The 20,674-nt window shown below is 34.7% G+C and overlaps 1 protein-coding gene and 1 long non-coding RNA gene across 2 annotated transcripts; both read left to right on the top strand.

Moving 5' to 3' along the window:
- The first annotated feature begins 1,960 nt into the window (after positions 1 to 1,960).
- LOC106426375 (calcium uniporter protein 3, mitochondrial) lies at positions 1,961 to 3,666 on the top strand. Its single transcript, XM_013867095.3, has 2 exons — positions 1,961 to 2,631; positions 2,741 to 3,666. Exons 1-2 carry the CDS (start codon positions 2,104 to 2,106, stop codon positions 3,173 to 3,175), a joined length of 963 nt encoding a protein of 320 aa, XP_013722549.2. The 5' UTR covers positions 1,961 to 2,103; the 3' UTR covers positions 3,176 to 3,666.
- A 10,215-nt stretch (positions 3,667 to 13,881) lies between these two features.
- Positions 13,882 to 16,852, top strand: LOC125581606. The gene is made up of 3 exons (XR_007319216.1): positions 13,882 to 16,048; positions 16,208 to 16,523; positions 16,610 to 16,852. It is a non-coding gene; the product is annotated as an uncharacterized LOC125581606 (long non-coding RNA).
- Positions 16,853 to 20,674: the final 3,822 nt, after the last annotated feature.

A 20,674-nucleotide genomic window follows, 5' to 3' on the forward strand; every position in this document is an offset into this window, starting at 1 on the left:
ATATTGACAATATTATTGTATTTGAAATAACTGATTGTCCACCCGTCTGAAAAAGTAGGGAAAAGAATCGGTTACAACTTACTTGGTAATATGGAAAAAATATATAAAAATTAACGGTCAAGAAAAGGGAGAGTGGGTGGGTGAATAAAAACAGTAACGTTCACTCAGCTGGGGAAGGTTGCTTCGTAAAAAGCAAAGAGTCAACCCTTCTTTGTTATTTATCACATAAACAATGACCCCACAAGAAATTTAAAGTAGTTGGATCCTCTCGTGAGAGCTTTGGTTGGTAAACTAAAAACAAAAAGCAAAGAAACCCTCCTTAGATATCAACTCCCCAACACTCTCTTATGCACATACACTCATCGATTCCAAACTCTCCTCTTGCGTTTACGTGGCCACTTGTTTACGTGTGTCCTCACTCATTTATTAGCTACTCAACTGCTCCTCCTTTCTCACATATTCTGTGTTTTCCATTCTTCTTTCTTGGGGTGTGTGTTAATTGTGAGATTCTCCGACGACACGCAGGTCAAATTGTTCTCAAACACACACGTACCTCAGTTTTACGTTAAAGTAGCCCGAAATAATTATTCGATGAACTATGCTATACTCTAGTTTCTTATTATAAACACTCTCTTCTTACAATTAACTACAATATTTATGTACAGATTACATTTGACAATGTTGCTCATAAACATATATACATATCGTTGCCTTCCACTAAGAATTGTTTTTTTTGTGAAGATGATGACTGCATATTCTCGAACAATACATTATTACGTTAGGAATATGTTCTCTCGTGTCTTCGTAATCCACTACTGGAATATTCCTCCTTGGCTTAATGTTTGAAAAAGAACTCACCGCATTTTTTAAAATCAGCCTACAATTATACCCTACAATTATACAGAAGTGATGCTTGCACTTATCTAAATCTACGTGTTATGGAACACCGCATTCTAAAGGATAATACACATTTTTTTATCAAAATTTTGTTTTAGAGTATTGAAGAGATTTCGTATAATTATAAATAAGGGTTTTCAATTTGATGATTTAGATGAATATTTTAGTAGTTCTTGAAAGACTTCGCGTGTCAGCAAGATTTTCCTTTTCTCCAAAGATCGGACGGCAATGCGTGGCGACTCACTCATGACGTCGGAAGCTTAGCCTTAGCTAAACCGATATAAAAACATTTTCATTCGTGGCATAATCTTTCATTTGCAAAATTTTCAACGATCTCATTTGTACAATTATCACTATTTTATTTTATTTTAGTTATAATTTAATATAAAAAGGAAACCTTTAGAATAAACACATGCATGTGTCATAAATATATTTTAAAAAAGTTTTCAGATAAAATTTTAATCTTATTTTGTACTATTTTATACTTTGTTTAATCATAAGATATCTATTAGAATATTACAAACGTGTATGCTCTAATGTAATTCCCATGACTAAACGATTAAATCTCAATATTTATTGTGCTCATATATTGCTCTCATGAGAGAATTGTTCAATTTAATTATCCAAACTCGCCAAAAACGAGGATTTTTTTCTTTCTTTTTAATCTAAATAATTTCGTGTTAACGTTTTAATCATATATATTATTATTACTATGCCTGCATGATTTAAAAATGCGAACGAAATTCTTCCTTCTTCAATGATTTATATTTTAAAAATATCAGAGATGTCTATCGAGTGTATTCACACCAAGGAATAAACCAAATGCGTTATTGCACTAATAGGTAATCAATATTAGATGGTCCTATCTTCTATCTATTCGTTTTGCTTTGTCAGCTATAGATGCGTTTATTAGGCACGTTAATTAAAATAGAGTATATAGTTAGCTGTATCATAACTAACGTTTAAAATAGTTTAATAAGGCGAGAAATAGATAAGCAACGCCTATGTGTAATTGTCGTGTTAAAATATATATATGGTGCGATAAAGATACTGTTGCTTCCAGTTTGTTTGCGTCATTGTCTGAACCAACGATGATACCTATAAAAGGAAGTTCAAATCTTCAGTTTCAATCTCAGACCAAAATACAAAGCCTGTTTTCTCTGTTCTGTCTCTTTCTAAAACCGTAGGTAGCTTTAGAGATCGACGATGTCGTCGAAGAAAACACTAGTTCGAAATCTCTTCAACATTTCCAAAACATATTCCCGGATCTCGGGTCTTACCCGAATGCGTCCTCCGACCAAACCGGGCATTACTCCTGACGCCGGAGATTCTGGAATCCGCCGGAGATTTCTCCACAAGAAGGCCTTTTCCTCGCCGGATTTTGTTCCAAGAGGGGGCAATCTGATGGAGAAACTCAGGGAGCTGACTTTATCGAACAATCGGCTTCGCCTTGATGAGATGTTACCGCCGCCGACGCCGGAGAAGACGTCTCCGTCAAATTTCCCGGCGGTTACGGTGGATGACGTGAAGAAGCTTATGAGAGCAGCGGAAATGGAGATGGTGAAATCGAAGCTGAGAGAGATTGGGAAAAACTGGGTTCCGTTGTCGGAGTTTGTCCGAGTATGCGGAGAAAACAGTTCGGATCCTGAACAAGGTAACCGGGTCGCCAATATGCTCGACCAAGCTGGAAACGTCATCGTTTTGGGAAATTTCGTCTGCCTTAAACCCGAAGAGGTAATTTCCTAAGCATGCATGCATGCACATTTACACACCAAATTACAATTAAATTGCTGATTAAAAATTAAAAATCTAATATATATATATTTTTCTTAATTTTGTATAGCTAACAAGCGCCGTGGCTGGCCTAATTCCGACAAACGAACCCACTCGCGACGCTGCGACAATACAAGAGTTCGAGCAACTTGAGATTATAAAAGCAGATATCGACAAAAGAGCCGATGATATGGTGCGGCGAGAGTTAATGGCCGGACTAGGCTTTGCTGTGGCCCAAACGATTGGATTTTTTAGGTTGACGTTTTGGGAACTGTCTTGGGACGTGATGGAGCCCATATGCTACTACGTAAGTTCCACGTATTTCATGGCTGGTTACGCCTTCTTCATCCGAACCGCAAAGGAACCTACCTTCCAAGGGTTTTACAAAAGCCGGTTCCAGACCAAGCAGAAACGGTTGATTAAAAAGCTTGATTTCGATATCGACCGCTTTACCAAGCTACAGAAGATGCATCGTCCAGACTTTACTAAATCTGGTCGTTGTTGATCGTAATATTTTTGTTGGTTGATTATCTTCTAATTCGGATACCAATTACAAGTATAAACGTCTAAAAGTTTTATAGAGATTAAATAAACTTAGAAGGATCTTTTCTTTTTCACAAAACACACTTTGGTTTGCACCTAGCTATATAAAGAGAGAGAGAGAGAGAGAGAGAGAGAGAGAGAGAGAGAGAGAGAGAGTTGTACTCGCTTGGAGAGAGAATTTTAATCTCTAGTGGAGACTCGCTTGGCATGCCAAGGAGCTCCTAAAAATTTGCACGTAAAGAGATATGGAGACTGATCATAACTGAATATATTATTAATGGGTGTAGTCCACATCCAAATGCTAATTCAGAATGAAGGATTATCACATCATTTATATATTGCTCTAAGTATCATCATTCCACAACTCTTGTGGAATGTGAGATATTCTAATTAATAAGATTGCAACTGGATTGTCAATTTTTATAATCAAATAATATAGAATTTTTTTATTTCATTTATTTAATATTTTTTTACCATTTATAATGAATGAAATGGAATGTTTATTCCATCAATAAAAAATTATAAAAATTAACGAAAAATCATTATATTATTATTTAGAACATAAATAAATAGAAAGAAATGTATTCAGTTTTTTATATTTTATTTCTTTTCATTCTACTAATTTCATTTTATATTCACCAGTTACAACTTTTTAAGATGTAAGTATGAAACGGTCTAATGGAAATCTCTCAAACCAAATATTTCAGAAATACCATAACAATATGAATTTTATACATGTTTTTTTGTTTTGTTTTTTGCTAAAATATTTTTATACATGTTACTATCTAGTGAACCAACTCACAGACTCTCATATCATATTATTAATAGGTTACTGAGATAACACCGGAGATTACTCCTCGGATGAATCGATGGTTACTGAGAATGGCGACTGAGGATAAGGTCAGAGAGGCTCTATTTATGATGCATCCAGAAAAAACACCAGGACCGGATGGCATGACAACTCTTTTCTTTCAACATTCGTGGCATATTATTAAGAGTGATTTGGTAGAGATGGTGAATAATTTTCTGGTCTCCGGTGAAATGGATTCAAGGTTAAATGTTACTAATATCTGTATGATTCCAAAGACAGAAAGACCTACAAGGATGACGGAGTTGCGACCAATCAGTCTATGTAATGTAGGGTATAAAATAATATCGAAGGTTTTGTGTCAACGGTTGAAAATATATTTACCCTCTCTCGTCTCGGAGACTCAATCAGCAATTGTGGCAGGGCGCTCTGACAATATTTTTATAGCTCGAGAAATGTTTCATGGATTAAGGACAATTAAAGCGTGTCAAGAAAAGTATATGGCAATTAAAACGGATATGAGTAAAACGTACGATAGGATAGAATGAGAATTTATTAAAGCATTACTGCAGAAGATGGGTTTTCACCAGCATTGGATTAAATTAATGATGGAGTGCATATCCTCGGTTCAATATAGGATTCTCCTAAATGGACAACCACGGGGGCTCATTGTGCCACAGAGAGGTTTACGACAAGGAGATATGTTATCCCCATATTTATTTATTTTGTGTGCTGAGGCATTGCAAATATCAGAAAGGCGGAGAGAGGGAAACAATTAACAGGAATTAAGGTAGCCAGAGCATGTCCACCGATTTCCCACCTGCTTTTTGCGGATGATAGTTTGTTCTTCTACAAAGCTCAAAAGGAAGAATGTCACACTATTCTCAGGATTTTAAAGGAGTATGAGGTGGTTTCAGGTCAACTGATAAATTTTGAAAAGTCTTCGATTCAATTTGGACATAAGATTGAGGAATCGGCCAGGCAGAAGCTAAGAGCTATTTTGGGTATACAGAATTTGGCGGGAATGGGATCTTACCTAGGATTACCGGAAAATGTTGGAGGTTCTAAGATTCAAGTTCTCGGCTTTGTGCAGGATCGTCTAAATAATAGGGTCAATGGTTGGACTTTTAAGTTTTTCACAAAAGGAGGAAAGGAAGTGATAATTAAATAAGTGATTACGGCATTGCCGAACCATACGATGTCGTGTTATCGATTACCTAAGGCAACCAAAAAAAAATTGACGAGTGCTGTAGCACAATTCTGGTGGAGTCCTGGTGGTAGTTCAAGAGGACTACATTGGAAATCATGGGACAAAATATGTGTCAGTAAGGAAGACGGGGGTTTAGGTTTTAAGGATATAACTGATTTCAATACCGCAATGCTTGGTAAGCAGTTATGGAGGCTGATAGAGAAGCCAAACACTTTATTCTCTCGAGTTTTCAAGGGTAGGTATTATAGGCATGCCTCACCCCTTGAACCGATCCGTTCATACTCTCCGTCATATGGCTGGAGGAGTATTGTATCTGCTAGATCTCTGGTAAGCAAAGGACTAATTAAACGGGTGGGAACATGATCTTCTATATCTGCATGGAACGATCCTTGGCTCCCAACCACTCGCCCGAGACCAGCCAATAAAAATCAACACAATTTGTATCCAGACCTTACAGTGGACTCACTTATTGATTCCACTTCGCGAAGATGGAATTCGCAGGACCTACGGGATTTGGTAGATCCACAGGATGTGAAAATCATAGAATGTATACCATTGAGCAGAAATCAGATGGTCGATAGGTAAGGATGGCATTTCACAAACAATGGAAAATTTACGGTTAAATCAGGATACCAAGTAGAGCGGATCTACCCAGATAGGGAACGACCACCATTATTGATGGGACCTACATTTGATGTTCTGAAGGCATTTTGTTGGAAAATCCGGTGCCCACCAAAAATAAAACATTTTCTTTGGAAATTGGTATCAGGGTGTGTAGCAGTTAAGAAGAATCTGCAGGCGCGAGGGATGCAAGGAGATATATGTTGTGCAAGATGTGGAGCGGATGAGGAGTCGATTAACCATGTGTTTTTTGAATGTCCTCCAGCACTTCAGGTTTGGGCTCTTTCAAAGATTCCAACAAATCCAGTCATTTTCCCAACGAGTTCTCTTTTTACGAATATGGATCATCTTTTTTGAAGAGTTGTTCCACAGATGGAGGATCATCAGTTTGCTTGGATACTATGGTATATTTGGAAAGGAAGAAATAATAAAGTTTTTAGTAATTTGGATATGGATCCTAGGGACACTCTTAAATTGGCAGAAAGGGAATCCACACTCTGGGCAGAGGCACAACTTTTGAATGAACAGAAAACGGGAACACATGTACAGGTTACGACTCTTTCGTCAATTCCCGGACGATGGTGTTTTACAGATGGATCATGGAAAGAGGGTGATATTTTCTCTGGTCAGGGTTGGTTCAGTACTTTAGAAAGATTTGAGGGACTGATGGGAGCAAGGAATGTACGGGCTACTCTAACTCCCTTGCATGCAAAGATGGAGGCGCTAATATGGGCTATGGAATGTATGAGAAACTTATGACAATTTCAGGTTACGTTTGCAACGGATTGTTCTCAATTGGTGAAGATGGTTTCGGAACCAGAAGAATGGCCAGCTTTTGCAAGTTATTTGGAAGATATTAAGAGTCCGAAAGAGAGTTTCATACGATAAGAGATTATTCATGTACCAAGAACGTAAAATACAAAGGCGGATAACCTAGCACGCAGTGTCAGGACACAAACGTCTTTCGTCGTTCACATGGATCAACATCTCCCGGTGTGGTTTACAGAGTCAATATGAGTCTGTAATGTTGTCGACAAAAAAAAAATTATTAATAGGTTTGACTCACACCCCAAAAGTTAAATCAAGAATGAGTGATTGTCACACATCACTTATAAATTGCCCAACAAGAACCATTATACCACTCAATGTAGGACTTTCTCATAACAATCTTAAGAAATACAAGACGAACTTGTGGTCAAATGCTGCTGGCATGTGCATGGCTAAAGTTTTCGCCATCAAAGCATAACTTACAACTAATTGCACTAAGAAGACATTTTTGTATAACACGCAAGACCGTTGGAAGTGTCCAACTTAATTCTCCGAAAAACAAAGAAGAAATTGTTGAAAACATGAAGAAAGAGCAAATACTACAAAAGAAGAAAGCAGTCTATACAAAAGTTTAAGGGATGTTGTTTGTCTACTCACAATCTTCTCTTTTTCTTCATATTTATTCAAATCTTGTTTCTCAACACTAGAAGAGGAGAAACTCTTTCCTTTTTTTTTGAACAAAAAGATTCACTCTTTCTCAAATTTCAAGAAGTTGGCCTTCAAAGAATTCACGGATTTTCATATGCAAATTGTAGCAATTCGTAACTATCCAAAAGTCTGTGACCGAAGATTTTATGCATTGTAGATCTATCATCACAAACTTTTTTTTTTTTTTATAAGTACTTATTCATTCATGATTTTTCTTTTCAGGGTAGCTTTACAGCACAAAATAAAGGAAAAAAGAAGAAGATGAAAGAAAGATACAAGAAAGTGAAAGAGCAAAACAACCCAAGTGAAGCAGGCTAGATGAAGATGGACCTGGCTAATGAAGCTGAAAATTTTCAAACCAAAGAGACAGATAGGTTTGGAGAGCGTTTGTTTTGGGTTGATGATTTCACTAATCTTGGAAGTTGGATTTGGAGGAGTTTAATGGATCATAGGGACACAACAAGACAATTTATAACCTGCACCGTTATGTCTGGCCGGAATGCACTCTTCTGGTTGGATGATTGGACTGGGATGGGTTCTCTTTTGCATCTAACGGGACCCTCAGGGTCGCTAGTCTCAGGAATATATTTTTCTGCCTATGTCTTTGAGGCGTTAAATGAAGGACGGTGGATTGCTTCTCGCAGCAGACATCCGACTCTAGCTCTGCTACGCTCGTGCATGCCTTCTCCGCTCCCTTCTCTGAATTCTTCAGAGCCTGACTTCTATATATGGAGGAACTCCCCTCATGATTCACCAGATAGGTTTTCTGCCTCCAAGGTTTGGAATTTCCTAAATCCTATTGAAATCCCGGTGACTTGGTTTTCTTTGGTCTGGTTCAAACAAAAAATCCCTAAGCATGCATTCATTGCTTGGCTTGCGTTCAGAGATTGTCTGGCCACTAGAGATCGTCTAAGCTCATGGGGCATTTAGGTTCCACCAGGTTGTATGTTGTGTGGTGATGAAAATGAAACTAGGAATCATTTATTTTTTGAATGTTCCTTCTCTCGAGAAGTGTGGAGCTCCTTTTTCGACCAATCAAGACTGAACCCACCGCTTTCCTTTGAAGATGTGGAGGCTTGGCTGAGGTACTCGGCAATTTGCAGAGAACTGAAGCCTCTTGTTCTTCTAATATTTCAAGCAGTGATCTATTTTATGGAAGGAGCGAAATTCCAGATTTCATAATTCATTAAGCAAGCCTTCTCAAGTTGTTATGAAGGAAATTCAGCTTCAAATAAGAGCAAGACTTCTGGGTCTGGACCGGGAGAGACTGTTGCAGGCTGGAAATCAGGGATGGCAAGATGGTTGATGGAAGCTTGGATGGTTCGACCAAAAGTATGATCGGGTGGGCGATATGAATGAGATGAAGGTTGTAAACCTGAAACCAATGCAAAAAAAAAAAAGAGATGCGGTTTATGATATGAATAAAATGAACAAATAAAAGAGATAGAAAGGATAGTTATGGCGGAATCAAGCTGCTGGATGTGTATCACTCTCAGCTTGATCAAATGATGGATTGAAGTGGATTTGCGGATGAATGGTTGATTGAATCTCTCAATCTGATGGATGATGGAAACGATGTGATTGACTCTCTCAATCTGTGTACTGAGCTTGTTTGATTTGCACAAACAAACTAGACTCACGAAATCAATAGAACAACAAAGAATCTCTCTTTGAATCCTAAACACCGATATTTTATACAAAGAACAATCTTTGATAAAAACTGAATAAACTTTTTATTAACTTGGTGATTGAGGGTGTTCTTTACAATGGACGTCTAGGAGCTTATATAAGCTCAGAGACAAAGGTCCTAACGTTCTAAAACAAATAGAAAAGGAAACAAATCAAGCAAAGTAACAAAATCGGAAACTAGCTGTTGGAGCCTTTTGTGGGATTTTGGCTCCAAGTAAGGAATCTGATCTTTCTTGAACCTGGACGGTTTGAGGGGATAACTAAGCTTACTGGGAACCTTCTTGATGGTTTGGAATGTGCTGAGGTCGTGCCCAATCTGAAGGAAAAAGAGCTGTTGAAGCTGGATGGCAAGAAGCTCCAAATAAGGCAAGTTGGGGTTAATGAGGATCCTCCTGATCCTATGTGGGCTGGTGCATGGAATGAACTTCTGGACCACTGGATGGACTTCCTGAAATAGATAGATCTCCTGGTCGCCAATGTCTGGTTTGAAGCTGATTGAACCGGTTAGCTTCCAATTGAGGCAAGTGTAGAACTGGTTTGGCCGGTTTTGGAGATTGGATCATAACTTTATAATTCCGTGGCCATTTCTCCTGATCTTGGGCTTTCTGAAAAGGTGATAAACTCCTCGTGACTCCTATGATGGGATTTGCTTCAGGCCGCTTCTTCATTGGGCTTGAATTTTCTTCTAAAGTTGGATACTTGCAGATGGACGAAATGAGAAACCTCTGACTTGTAAAATTCATAACTTCTTTCTCCGTGAATACTTTGTCCCGATTCCAATTGTCCTGGACTCCTTCTTGAATGTAGAATCCATAAAAATTAGCCTTGTCATTTAAACCCTCTTAGTTTGTAAGATATGACATTTTTAGTGCACGTATGTCCTGGCTGGCGCCTTGGCTGGTTGAGTAGAGTTTTGGATTGACCTCTGGTTCAGTTGCTGATCTGATGGCCGCATCAGAGACTGTCCACTTTTCATTCAGTTACCACATCAGCTTCAAGACACACAAGAACAAGAACATATCATCACAAACTTCGTTCCCTTGGGCTGCACACAAAAAGCCCAAAAAACACATAGACTATTCTTTCCTCTTGTAACCAAACTCAATTAGTACCTCTAGTCTATTTGCCTCTCTTCGCTTCTATCCACAGACTCCTTAGTCTCTCTCTCTCAGGGATCAGATTCAGGGTCCTTCGTGGCTAGGAACAATCGAATGGCTAATAGGTTAATTTAAAGAAATAATTGAAGATTACCGAGATGCAAATAGTTATTGTAATTTGTACTTTATTAATATTATTAAATGTGTCTCGGCTCTTATAGCATCTTTAACCATAAACCCATTTGGAGTGCTTGTTATTATTATTATTTTTTCTCTGATTACAAAAATTTAAAATTAAAAACGAACCAATCGCGGACCGCCACGTATCAGTGGAGTCCGCGAAACAGTGCAAGCCTCGGTGTTTAATTTAGCATTTTTGGCAACGTTTCTTTCTCTCTTATGGTGGGGCCCACCCCTAAGCATCAACTTAAGCACTCCTATGGTGCTCTTAGGCCACATCTCTGTGTCCACCGACTATTTTTACGTTATAGTATTCCAGTGACGTATATCCCTCTAACTGATTCAAACCACATTTACACCTCCACGTGTAAAATATTTCGAAATAAACAAGTGAATAAAAAATGAATTAAAACAATTATCCTGCGCGCTGTACCAACTACAAAGTCGTATTAATCAGTGACTAATTAAATCTGCAAAAGGACAGTTTATATTCTTTTTCTTTTTCAGCAGGCCACGATATATATAAAAAGGTACAAAACTTCTTCAAGGATAGTCCACAAAGAAGAATACATTACCTAACAAAAATGATGATGAAAGATGTTCAAAACATGAGATCCGAGAAGATTAGTGCCAAGGACGAACCCTTTCAGTCACCAGGAGATTACGTTAGATTCATAAGCCCAGAGGTTTACAAATCCAACAGACAGAAATATCTCAGAAGCTACACGTTCAAAAGCTACGAGGAGGAAGCAGACTTGTCTCCCAAGAAACAGAGGAAGTGGTTCAAGAACAAGAAGATGATCAAGTTTAAGAAGACAGGTGACTCATTTGGCAAGTCGCTCAAGTCTTGTCTCATCCTCTTGTTCTCTTGCTTCCATGTCTGATTCTTCTAATATGTATAAGATTACCCACTCCTCTTTTTTTCTTTCTTTTGTCTATCGTAATTTCAATCCATCTTCACTTTGCTTTTGGAATAAATTCGAACTCCTTGTGTAAAGTTTAACTAAATTTTATTCGAATATCACACTGTTGTCTCGTTTTCATTGACATTGAATATCGATTTTTCTCTATTTTTTTAATTGCATAGACTTTTGAAAATGACAGACGATATGTTCCTGTTCCTGTTAAATATAATTGATAGCGTGTAATGAGAGATTATGAAATGTTTTGGTCAAATATCATGCAAGCCGGCACAGTCGAATTGGCAGAAGGAGTCTTTGATAGAATTCTTTAATCTTGAACAGTGTGTTTTGATCTTAGGGTTGACGCATGTGTAATGTATATACATCAATATACATTATCATTGAATACGACAACAAGAAAAATATTCCAACGATAAAATGCGAAATTTTATTTCAAATAAAAATTAACAAAAAGAGATACAAAGAGAAATTTGCTGGTTAGTTGATCCGTCTCCGTCGCGATTAGTGACCACATAAATCGAAATCAAAGTGATTCTTAATATTAGGTCACTGGGTCATATGGCTTTAGTTTTTTTTTTTTTTTTTTTTTTGTCAAAAGCCATATGACCCAGTGACCTAATATTAAGAATCACTTTGATTTCGATTTATGTGGTCACTAATCGCGACGGAGACGGATCAACTAACCAGCAAATTTCTCTTTGTATCTCTTTTTTGTTAATTTGGCTTTAGTTATTTGTTTGTTTTTTCTGGAAATAAAGCTACATGAACATGAAGAGACACGTCACATTCAACTCTATCTTTCTCCACCTTCATTATATAATGATTTTTTTGGTAACCATACATAAGATTCAATCATTTAAAAGAAGAAGAAAAATGACATTATATGATTTTTGTACGTCTCGGCGTGCAAATTGTTAATACTATCTTTAACGATTTTTGGGTGACCTGATGCTAAGGCCATCCCCAACCGAACTCCAGAATACTATTTTAGTATAATTTTTATACCAAATTTTTTTCAACACAACAGCAAAAATCTTACCATTTTAGTGTAAAACTATTGTACCGCACCAAGTTTGGTGCGTTACTATTCACAACGCCAAACACTAGTCACTTACTTTTATTAATAAAATATAATTAAATAAATATCAATGGCAAGATAAACACATATAAAATAGACAAATAATTATATAGTAATTAAATAATTACAGTTATTGGAATAGTTTATTTTAGTTTATTATTTTAATATTATTATATTTAAAAATAATAATAATTTATTTTAAAACAAATATTTTAGTGTTATACATTTTTGTGCAGTATAATTACATAATAATTTTATTTATATATATATTAAGTAATAATAAAATTTTTAACTAAATAATATAAAAAACCAAAAATAAAATTTTGGTGTAAAATTTGGTGTTATGACTGGAGATGAAATCTTTTTTGACACTAAAATAGTATAGTTTTCACACCAAAATAGTGTTATGGGTAGGAGATGCCTTAAAATAATGTTATGGGTAGGAGATGCCTTAATGATCATGCATTTTCTCAGTTAACACAATATTCAGCATTTTCTCAGAAGAATATGTGCGTCCAGCAACATGACGATGATGGGTCATGTTGTCATCAGTCTACTGTGTGAAACAAGACCCAAAAGGCAAAGCAAATTTCGAAAAGTCCATATTTCACAATTCACGTGACCATTACGGGTGCGGGACTCGTCTGACACCAAAAACTTCCATTGGCGTACTTGTATTAAGATCAATCCACACGAGTACTCTTTTTTTTTTTTTTTGTCAATCCGTTAAAAATTAAAAACAAAGTCCATATTTCAAGATCACTAAAGATACGTGAGATAAAAATGAGTACACAGAAACCTCGTATATTGTAAATATCCGACGCTACTCCTGTCTATTTTGTGTCGTTTAGAGTTTGTGCACATAGATTAAAGAAATAGTTAATTTTGTATATTTTTTATACACTTAACCATATTTTAACCAGTAGAAAAAATAAATTGATGAATATAATTAATAAATTTTGCATTGAAAATCGAAAACGACACTTATTTTGTAACAAAATTTTTTTCTACGTTGTTTAAAAAAAAAAAAATTTCTCTACAACAACACTTAATATGAAACGTGATGGAGTATTTCCGAAATCGAGGAGACTAGTAGTGTGGTAAATACTATTTCCTCCGTTTCCAAAACTAGAATTTTCTAGAGTTATTTTTTTTCCCAAAATAATAGATTTTCTAGAATTTTAAGGTACTTTTAGTAGTTAATGTTGATAACTTGTATACTTTTAAGAAATATTAGTTGAAAATATTTGAATTAATTAAATACTATTGGTTGATAGTTATTGGAAATGTATAGTGAAATAAACAATAAATTTAGTTGTAAATATTTATTATATTTTTAATAAGCGTGAATACTCTATAAAATCTTTCTTTCGGGAACAAATGGAGTACTAAATACTACTTCATCCGTTTCTAAATAAGTGTCATTTTGACATTTTTCACACATATTAAGAAAGTAGCAGAAATATATGTAAGTTGTTATTAATTATACTTCTCTAACCAATAGTATTTGAGATAAATAAAATTAGTTATAAAATCAAAGTATTTTTTAATTAATTTTCAGCTGAAAATAAATGTAATTTGCATTAAAATTGTAAAACAATTTTTTTTTTTGTAACAAGAAAAAAATGTTAGAACGACACTTATTATGAAACAGAGGGAGATAGTAAATACTACTAGTTGAGCATTACCAATACTCCCTTTTGTTTCTTACCATAAACTCACCAAACTTAACCATCGCAAATATTTATGTATCAAAAACAACTGAATAAAATTATATATTTCCAAACTAGAACCGGGTTGGGTACGTAATGGTGTCTCTATATATATATACACACATAATTTCTATAACAACTAGTTGAATATTGCTCCACCTCTTTGTATGCTTTTTGATATTCGGAGGAAGACATACAAAAAGAAAAAGAAAAATAAATTTTACGCCTTAACATTTTTTTTTTTTTTTTTTTTTTTGGGCAACTGAAATTCATTAAGAGGGTGGTGTGAAAACTAGTTGGGCCTTGACCCAGAGTTCAACAAGAGATGGGCTTTAGCAATAGAATCTGCAAGACCGTTTTACGCGTTAACATTTCAAAAATAGTAAATGAGACATTTTGGTAATCTCTCTTGTGATTCTTTGACAAACGGAAGTCGACTTCTAAGACACAGACAAATTTTCCAGACATGTCATTTGTCAATTTTTCTCATCTCTCTCCAGTAGAGTAGAAGAAAGAGACCACAAGTCACAAGCGCACCTCAAAATAAAAAAGAAGCAATCATCTTCTTCCAGAATGTGGTGTTTCCTTTTTTTTTAACTTTCATTTCTTTTGAGGTCAGTTTTTTTCTGTCTTCTTCCTTATTCTTTTTTTTTTTCTGTTGAGCGAGTTACATTTGGAATTTTATCTCTCTTTTTCCATTATAGTCCTTATGATGTTTTGGATACATTCGACCATGTCCTTGTTTTCGGGGGTGCATCAGTTTAATGTATATACTAGTGACTTTTGGCTTTTCATAAACAAGATAAAGGTTCACGGGTTTTACTGCAGATTTAATTTAAGTGTTGGTTGAAATGTCTCAGTGTACCACCATCTCCTATGTTATGGCCGCTACTTCTTCCATCCGGTAACTTTTTCTATGGACTCATATCAAATTAACTGGAAGATAATTTTTGGTTCCATTTGAAGTTTCTTCATAGAAGTCAATGTATTAATAGAATATATATACCCTCATTCTAGCGACTGTATTGGTGATTTCTGAGTAGTCCAGAGTACCAATATCACGAGCAATACATGATAGGGTTTGTTCAGACCATAGATGTAACGGCACACCTTGTACCTGAATCCAGAATGGGATCTGGCTTGGGAAGGTTGGAGAGAACGAGGGCTCCCATCTTTGAATGATAATCATCCAATGTGATATGGTTGGTTTTCCAGAACTTTCAAGAGATCTCTTTCTGACGCAAACTGGAATTGGAAGCAGCCTTGGCCCAAGTCTGCACCTATAGGTCGAGATTCGCACTTCCAGTGGTCAGAGAGGAAGGTATGAGGGACCAGACTTGCTGACTTTAGGGTTTGTTAGTCTACCCACCAGCGTAAGAGCATGCTTTCTGATAAGTTCTGATGTGTCGAAAGAGGGGATTCTGACTCTAGCTGTTCGTGGGGGAAGAGGTGGCTCCACTGGACCTTTCCCTTTCTCTGCATAGGAGAGTCTTCGATGCATAACTTCTCACACGGATCAGAAGAGTAATGGTTATAGACAGGTGTGGAGTAAGAGAAGATGATTCTTCCTGTCAAGACAAAAGAGGGTTGGGAGCTGTTTGAAAATGCTTTTTCTAGGATCTGATTCTTCAAGTAGAGAGATAGATCTTGGACTGCATGGTAGTTGAAACAGTTTCATGAGCTATGCATAAGGGTCGTCGCCGGTAAGGATGAAGGGAGCATCGGTCCCTCCGACCACGGGTCGGGGAAAGAACCCGGCGTGTAAGAGGCAGAGACTCGCTTGTAACTGAAGGATAATCCCAAAGAGGGAAAATTTGAAATAATCAGCTTAAAACTCAGCGGTTAAAGCAGCTGTGCAGGGAAGGTTCCTTGGTTAACGGTTACTCTTGAGAAACGTGCCTTGGAGAGGAAAGCATGTATGATGTATAGAGTGTAGTGTTTATTATATGAAGTTTTTTACATTCCAGACATTCGCTAGCCAGTCAGGAGCAGCAACTTGATTTGTGGGAGCTTCAGCGGTGTGAGCTTCCGATTGAATCAGGTAACCTGATCTAGTTGAATACTCTCCCGTAGTATTTTTCAGCCATACGAGTTCATCTACTGCTTTCACCCTGCTAGGTCGAATCCTTAGGATTTGGTCCTTATGGAAAGGTAGAGTAAGCTCGATTTTTGCTAAGTCCCATTCATTTGTCTCTGGCAGGAGTAGGCCCGAGACCTTTAGCGATTGAAGAGCCTCTGGGGCCGGGCCCATTGGTCTGACCTGTTCACAGTGTGAGAGCCATGGGTCATCCCAGACATTAATCTCCTCTCCTGTTCCGACCATCCAGCCTAGTTGCTTCACCAGGAGGTCTCTACCAATCAAGACACTTCTCCAGCCATGCAAGGATGATGATGTGGGTTGGCATTTAAGGAAAGATTCAGCTTGGCAGTACTTTCCAAGGAGACAGCGAGCTAGTAGACATGTGGGATTCTTTATAATCCTCCATCCAATCTTGGCCAGTAAGGCATCATTGAAGGTAGATATATTTTTGAAACTCAGGCCGCCATTTTTCTTTGGTCAAGCCATCTTTTCCCACGATATCCATGCGTTTTCTTTTTCCAGGTTCTGAATCCCACCAGAATCTTGTCAGTGTTGATTGGATGCACTCTTTATAATGGTTAGTCTACTAATTTAGGGATCAATATGAAGTTTTACTAGATTAATTGATAAAAAATTAGAAAGATGCCCATGTACCATGAAAGAGAGTTTAAAATACATTAATACAAATCTAGAATGTGGTTAGAAATTTTAATACAACACTAAAAAGTATAAGCTTCAATATATAGAGCGTCTAACGTAAAACTCAATATATTCATAGCGATACCTAGATTTGGATAAAAATTCAAAAAATATGACAATATTTTTTAATGGATAGTTCATCCTACACTAACATATGATGATATTCAAAGAGGTTTGGAACCTTTGTTGTCTCTGTTTCCCAAGAGAATAACGATTTTATATTAATTATTCAATTAATTTAGGGAGTATTATGAAGTTTTACTAAATTAATTGATAAAAAATTAGAATGATCACATATACCATGAAAGAGAGTTTCACATACATTAATACAAATTTAAAATGTCATTAGAAAATTCAGCACAAAAATAAAAAGTATGAGCTTCAGTATATAGAGCGTTTAACATAAAGCTCAATATTTTCGTATGAAGTATATGAAGCTTTACTAAATTAATTGATTAAATTTTTTTGAACGATGCTCATGTACCATGAAAGAGAATTTAGCATAAATTAATACAAATTTAGAATGCGGTTAGAAATTTTAAGACAACACTAAAGATTATACGCTTGAGTATATAAAGCATTTACCAAAAACTCAATGTTTTCGTAGGGATAAACACATAAATTTTGAGAAAAATTCAAAAAATATAACAATATTGTTTTAATGAATAGTTTCCTCATGCACTAATATATGATGATGGTTAAATAGGTTTGAAACCTTTACTGTCTCCGTTTCTCTAGAGAATAGCGATTTTATAGTGGTTAGTCCACTGATTTAGGGAGTATATGAAATCTTACTAAATTAATTGATTAAAAAATTTGAACGATGCTCATGTACCATAAAAGAGAGTTTATCATAAATTAATACAAATTTAGAATGTGGTTAGAATTTTTTTTAAAAACACTAAAGATTATAGGCTTCAATATATAAAGCATTTACCAAAAACACATAGATTTTGAGAAAAATTCAAAAAATATAAAAATATTTCTTTAAAGCATAGTTGCCTCATGTACTAATATATGATGATGATCAAAGGAGTTTGGAACCTTTGTTGTCTCCATTTCTCTAGAGAATAGCGATTTGATAATGTTTAGTCCACTAATTTAGGGAGTATATGAAATTTTACTAAATTAATTTATAAAAAAAATTGAACGATGCTCATATACCATGAAAGAGAGTTTAGCATACATTAATGTAAATGTAGAATGTGGTTAGAAATTTTAAAACAACAATAAAAAGTATAAGCGTCAGTATGTAGATCGTTTAACGTAAAACTCTATATTTTTGTAGGGGTTAACACATAGATTTTGAGAAAAATTTAAATAATATAAAAATATTGCTTTAATGCATAGTTGCCCCATGTACTAATATATGACGATGGTCAAAGAGGTTTGGAACCTTTGTTGTCCTCATTTCTCTAGAGAACAACGATTTTATAATGGTTAGTCCATTAATTTAGGGAGTAGATGAAGTTTTACTTAATTAATTTATAAAAAAAATTGAACGATGCTCATGAACCATGAAAGAGAGTTTATCATACATTAATACTAATGTAGAACGTGGTTAGAAATTTTAAAACATCATTAAAGATTATAGGCTTCAGTATATAAAGCATTTACCAAAAAGTCAATATTTTCGTACGGGTTAACACATAGATTTTGAGAAAATTTCAAACAAATATGACGATATTGTTTTAATGCATATTTGCATCCTACACTAACATATGATGATGTTCAAAGAGGTTTGGAGCCTTTGTTGTCTCTGTTTTTCAAGAAAAAATAGTGATTTTATAGTGGTTATTCAACCAATTTAGAGAGTATTATGAAATTTTACTAAATTAATTGATAAAAAAAATTATAACGATTTTCATATACCATTAAAGAGAGCTTAACATAAAATAATACAAATGTAGAATGTGGTTAGAAATTTTAAAACAACACTAAAAAGTTTAGAATTCTGTATATAGAGTGTTTAACGTAAAACTCAATATTTCGTATGGGTTTATACATAGATTTTGAAAAAATCAAAAATATAACAATATTGTTTTAGTGCATAGTTGCATCGTAAAATAACATATGATGATGGTCAAAGAGGCTTGAAATCTTTGTTATCTATGTTTCTTTAGAGAATAGCGATTTTATAATGGTTAGTCCACTAATTTAGGGATTACATGAAGTTTTACTGGATTAATTGAAAAAAAATTAGAACGATGCCCATGTACCATGAAAAAGAGTTTTAAATACATTAATACAAATGTAGAATGTGGTTAGAAATTTTAATACAACACTAAAAAGTATAAGCTTCATTATACAGAGCGTTTAACGTAAAAGTCAATATATTCATAGCAATTTATACATAGAATTGGATAAAAATTCAAAAAATATGACAATATTTTTTTTATGGATAGTTCATTTTACACTAACATATGATGATGTTCAAAGAGGTTTGGAACCTTTGTTGTCTCTGTTTCTCAAGAGAATAACGATTTTATAGTGGCTATTCCACTGATTTAGGGAGTATTATGAAGTTTTACTAAATTAATTGATAAAAAATTTGAATGATCTCATATACCATGAAAGAGAGTTTAACATACATTATTACCAATTTGATATGTCATTTGAAAATTTAACTGAAAAATAAAAGTATAAGCTTTAGTATATAGAGTGTTTAACGTAAAACTCTATATTTTTGTATGGGTTAACACAAATATTTTGAGAAAAATTCAAAAAATATAACAATATTGTTTAATGCATAGTTGATTCATGCATTAATATATGATGATGGTCAAAGAGGTTTGGAACCTTTGTTGTCTATGTTTCTCTAGAGAATAGCAATTTTATAATGGTTAGTCCACTGATTTAGGGAGTATATGGAGTCTTACTAAATTAATTGACTAAAAAATTTGAACCATGCTCATGTACCATGAAAGAGAGTTTAACATAAATTAATACAAATTTAGAATATGGTTAGAAATTTTAAAACAACACTAAAGATTACATGCTTCAGTATATAAAACATTTACCAAAAATTCAATGTTTTCGTAAGGGTTAAAACATAGATTTTAAGAAAAATTCAAAAAATATAACAATATTGCTTTAATGCATTGTTGCCTCACGTACTAATATATGATGATGATCAAAGAGGTTTGAAACATTTGTTATCTTCATTTTCTAGAGAATGACAATTTTGTAATGGTTAGTCCACTAATTTAGGGAGTATATTAAGTTTTACTAAATTAATTTATAAAAAAAGTTGAGCGATGCTCATATACCATGAAAGAGAGTTAAGCATACATTAATACAAATGTAGAATATGGTTAAAAATTTTAAAACAACACTAAAGATTATAGGCTTCAGTATATAAAACATTAGGGGTTAACATATTGATTTTGAGAAAATTTCAAAACAATATGAAAATATTTTTTTAATACATAGTTTCATCCTGCATTAACATATGATGATGTTCAAAGATGTTTGGAACCTTTGTTGTGTTTTTGAAGAAAATAGTGAATTTATAGTGGTTTTTCCACCAATTTAGGGAGTATTATGAAATTTTGCTAAATTAATTGATTACAAAATTATAACGATTCCCATATACCATGAAAGAGAGCTAAACATACATTAATAAAAAACTAGAATATGGTAAGAAATTTAAAAACAACACTAAAAAGTTTAGATTTCAATATATAGAGCGTTTAACGTAAAACTCAATTTTTCGTATGGGTTTATACATAGATTTAAAAAAAATAAAAAATATAACAATATTGTTTTAATGCATAGTTGCATCCTAGACTAACATATTATGATGGTCAAAGAGGCTTAAAATCTTTGTTGTCTATGTTTCTTTAGAAAATAGCGATTTTATAATGGTTTGTTCACTAATTGACGGAT

Source organism: Brassica napus, chromosome C2 (genome assembly GCF_020379485.1).
Source record: "Brassica napus cultivar Da-Ae chromosome C2, Da-Ae, whole genome shotgun sequence".
Lineage (NCBI taxonomy): Eukaryota > Viridiplantae > Streptophyta > Magnoliopsida > Brassicales > Brassicaceae > Brassica > Brassica napus.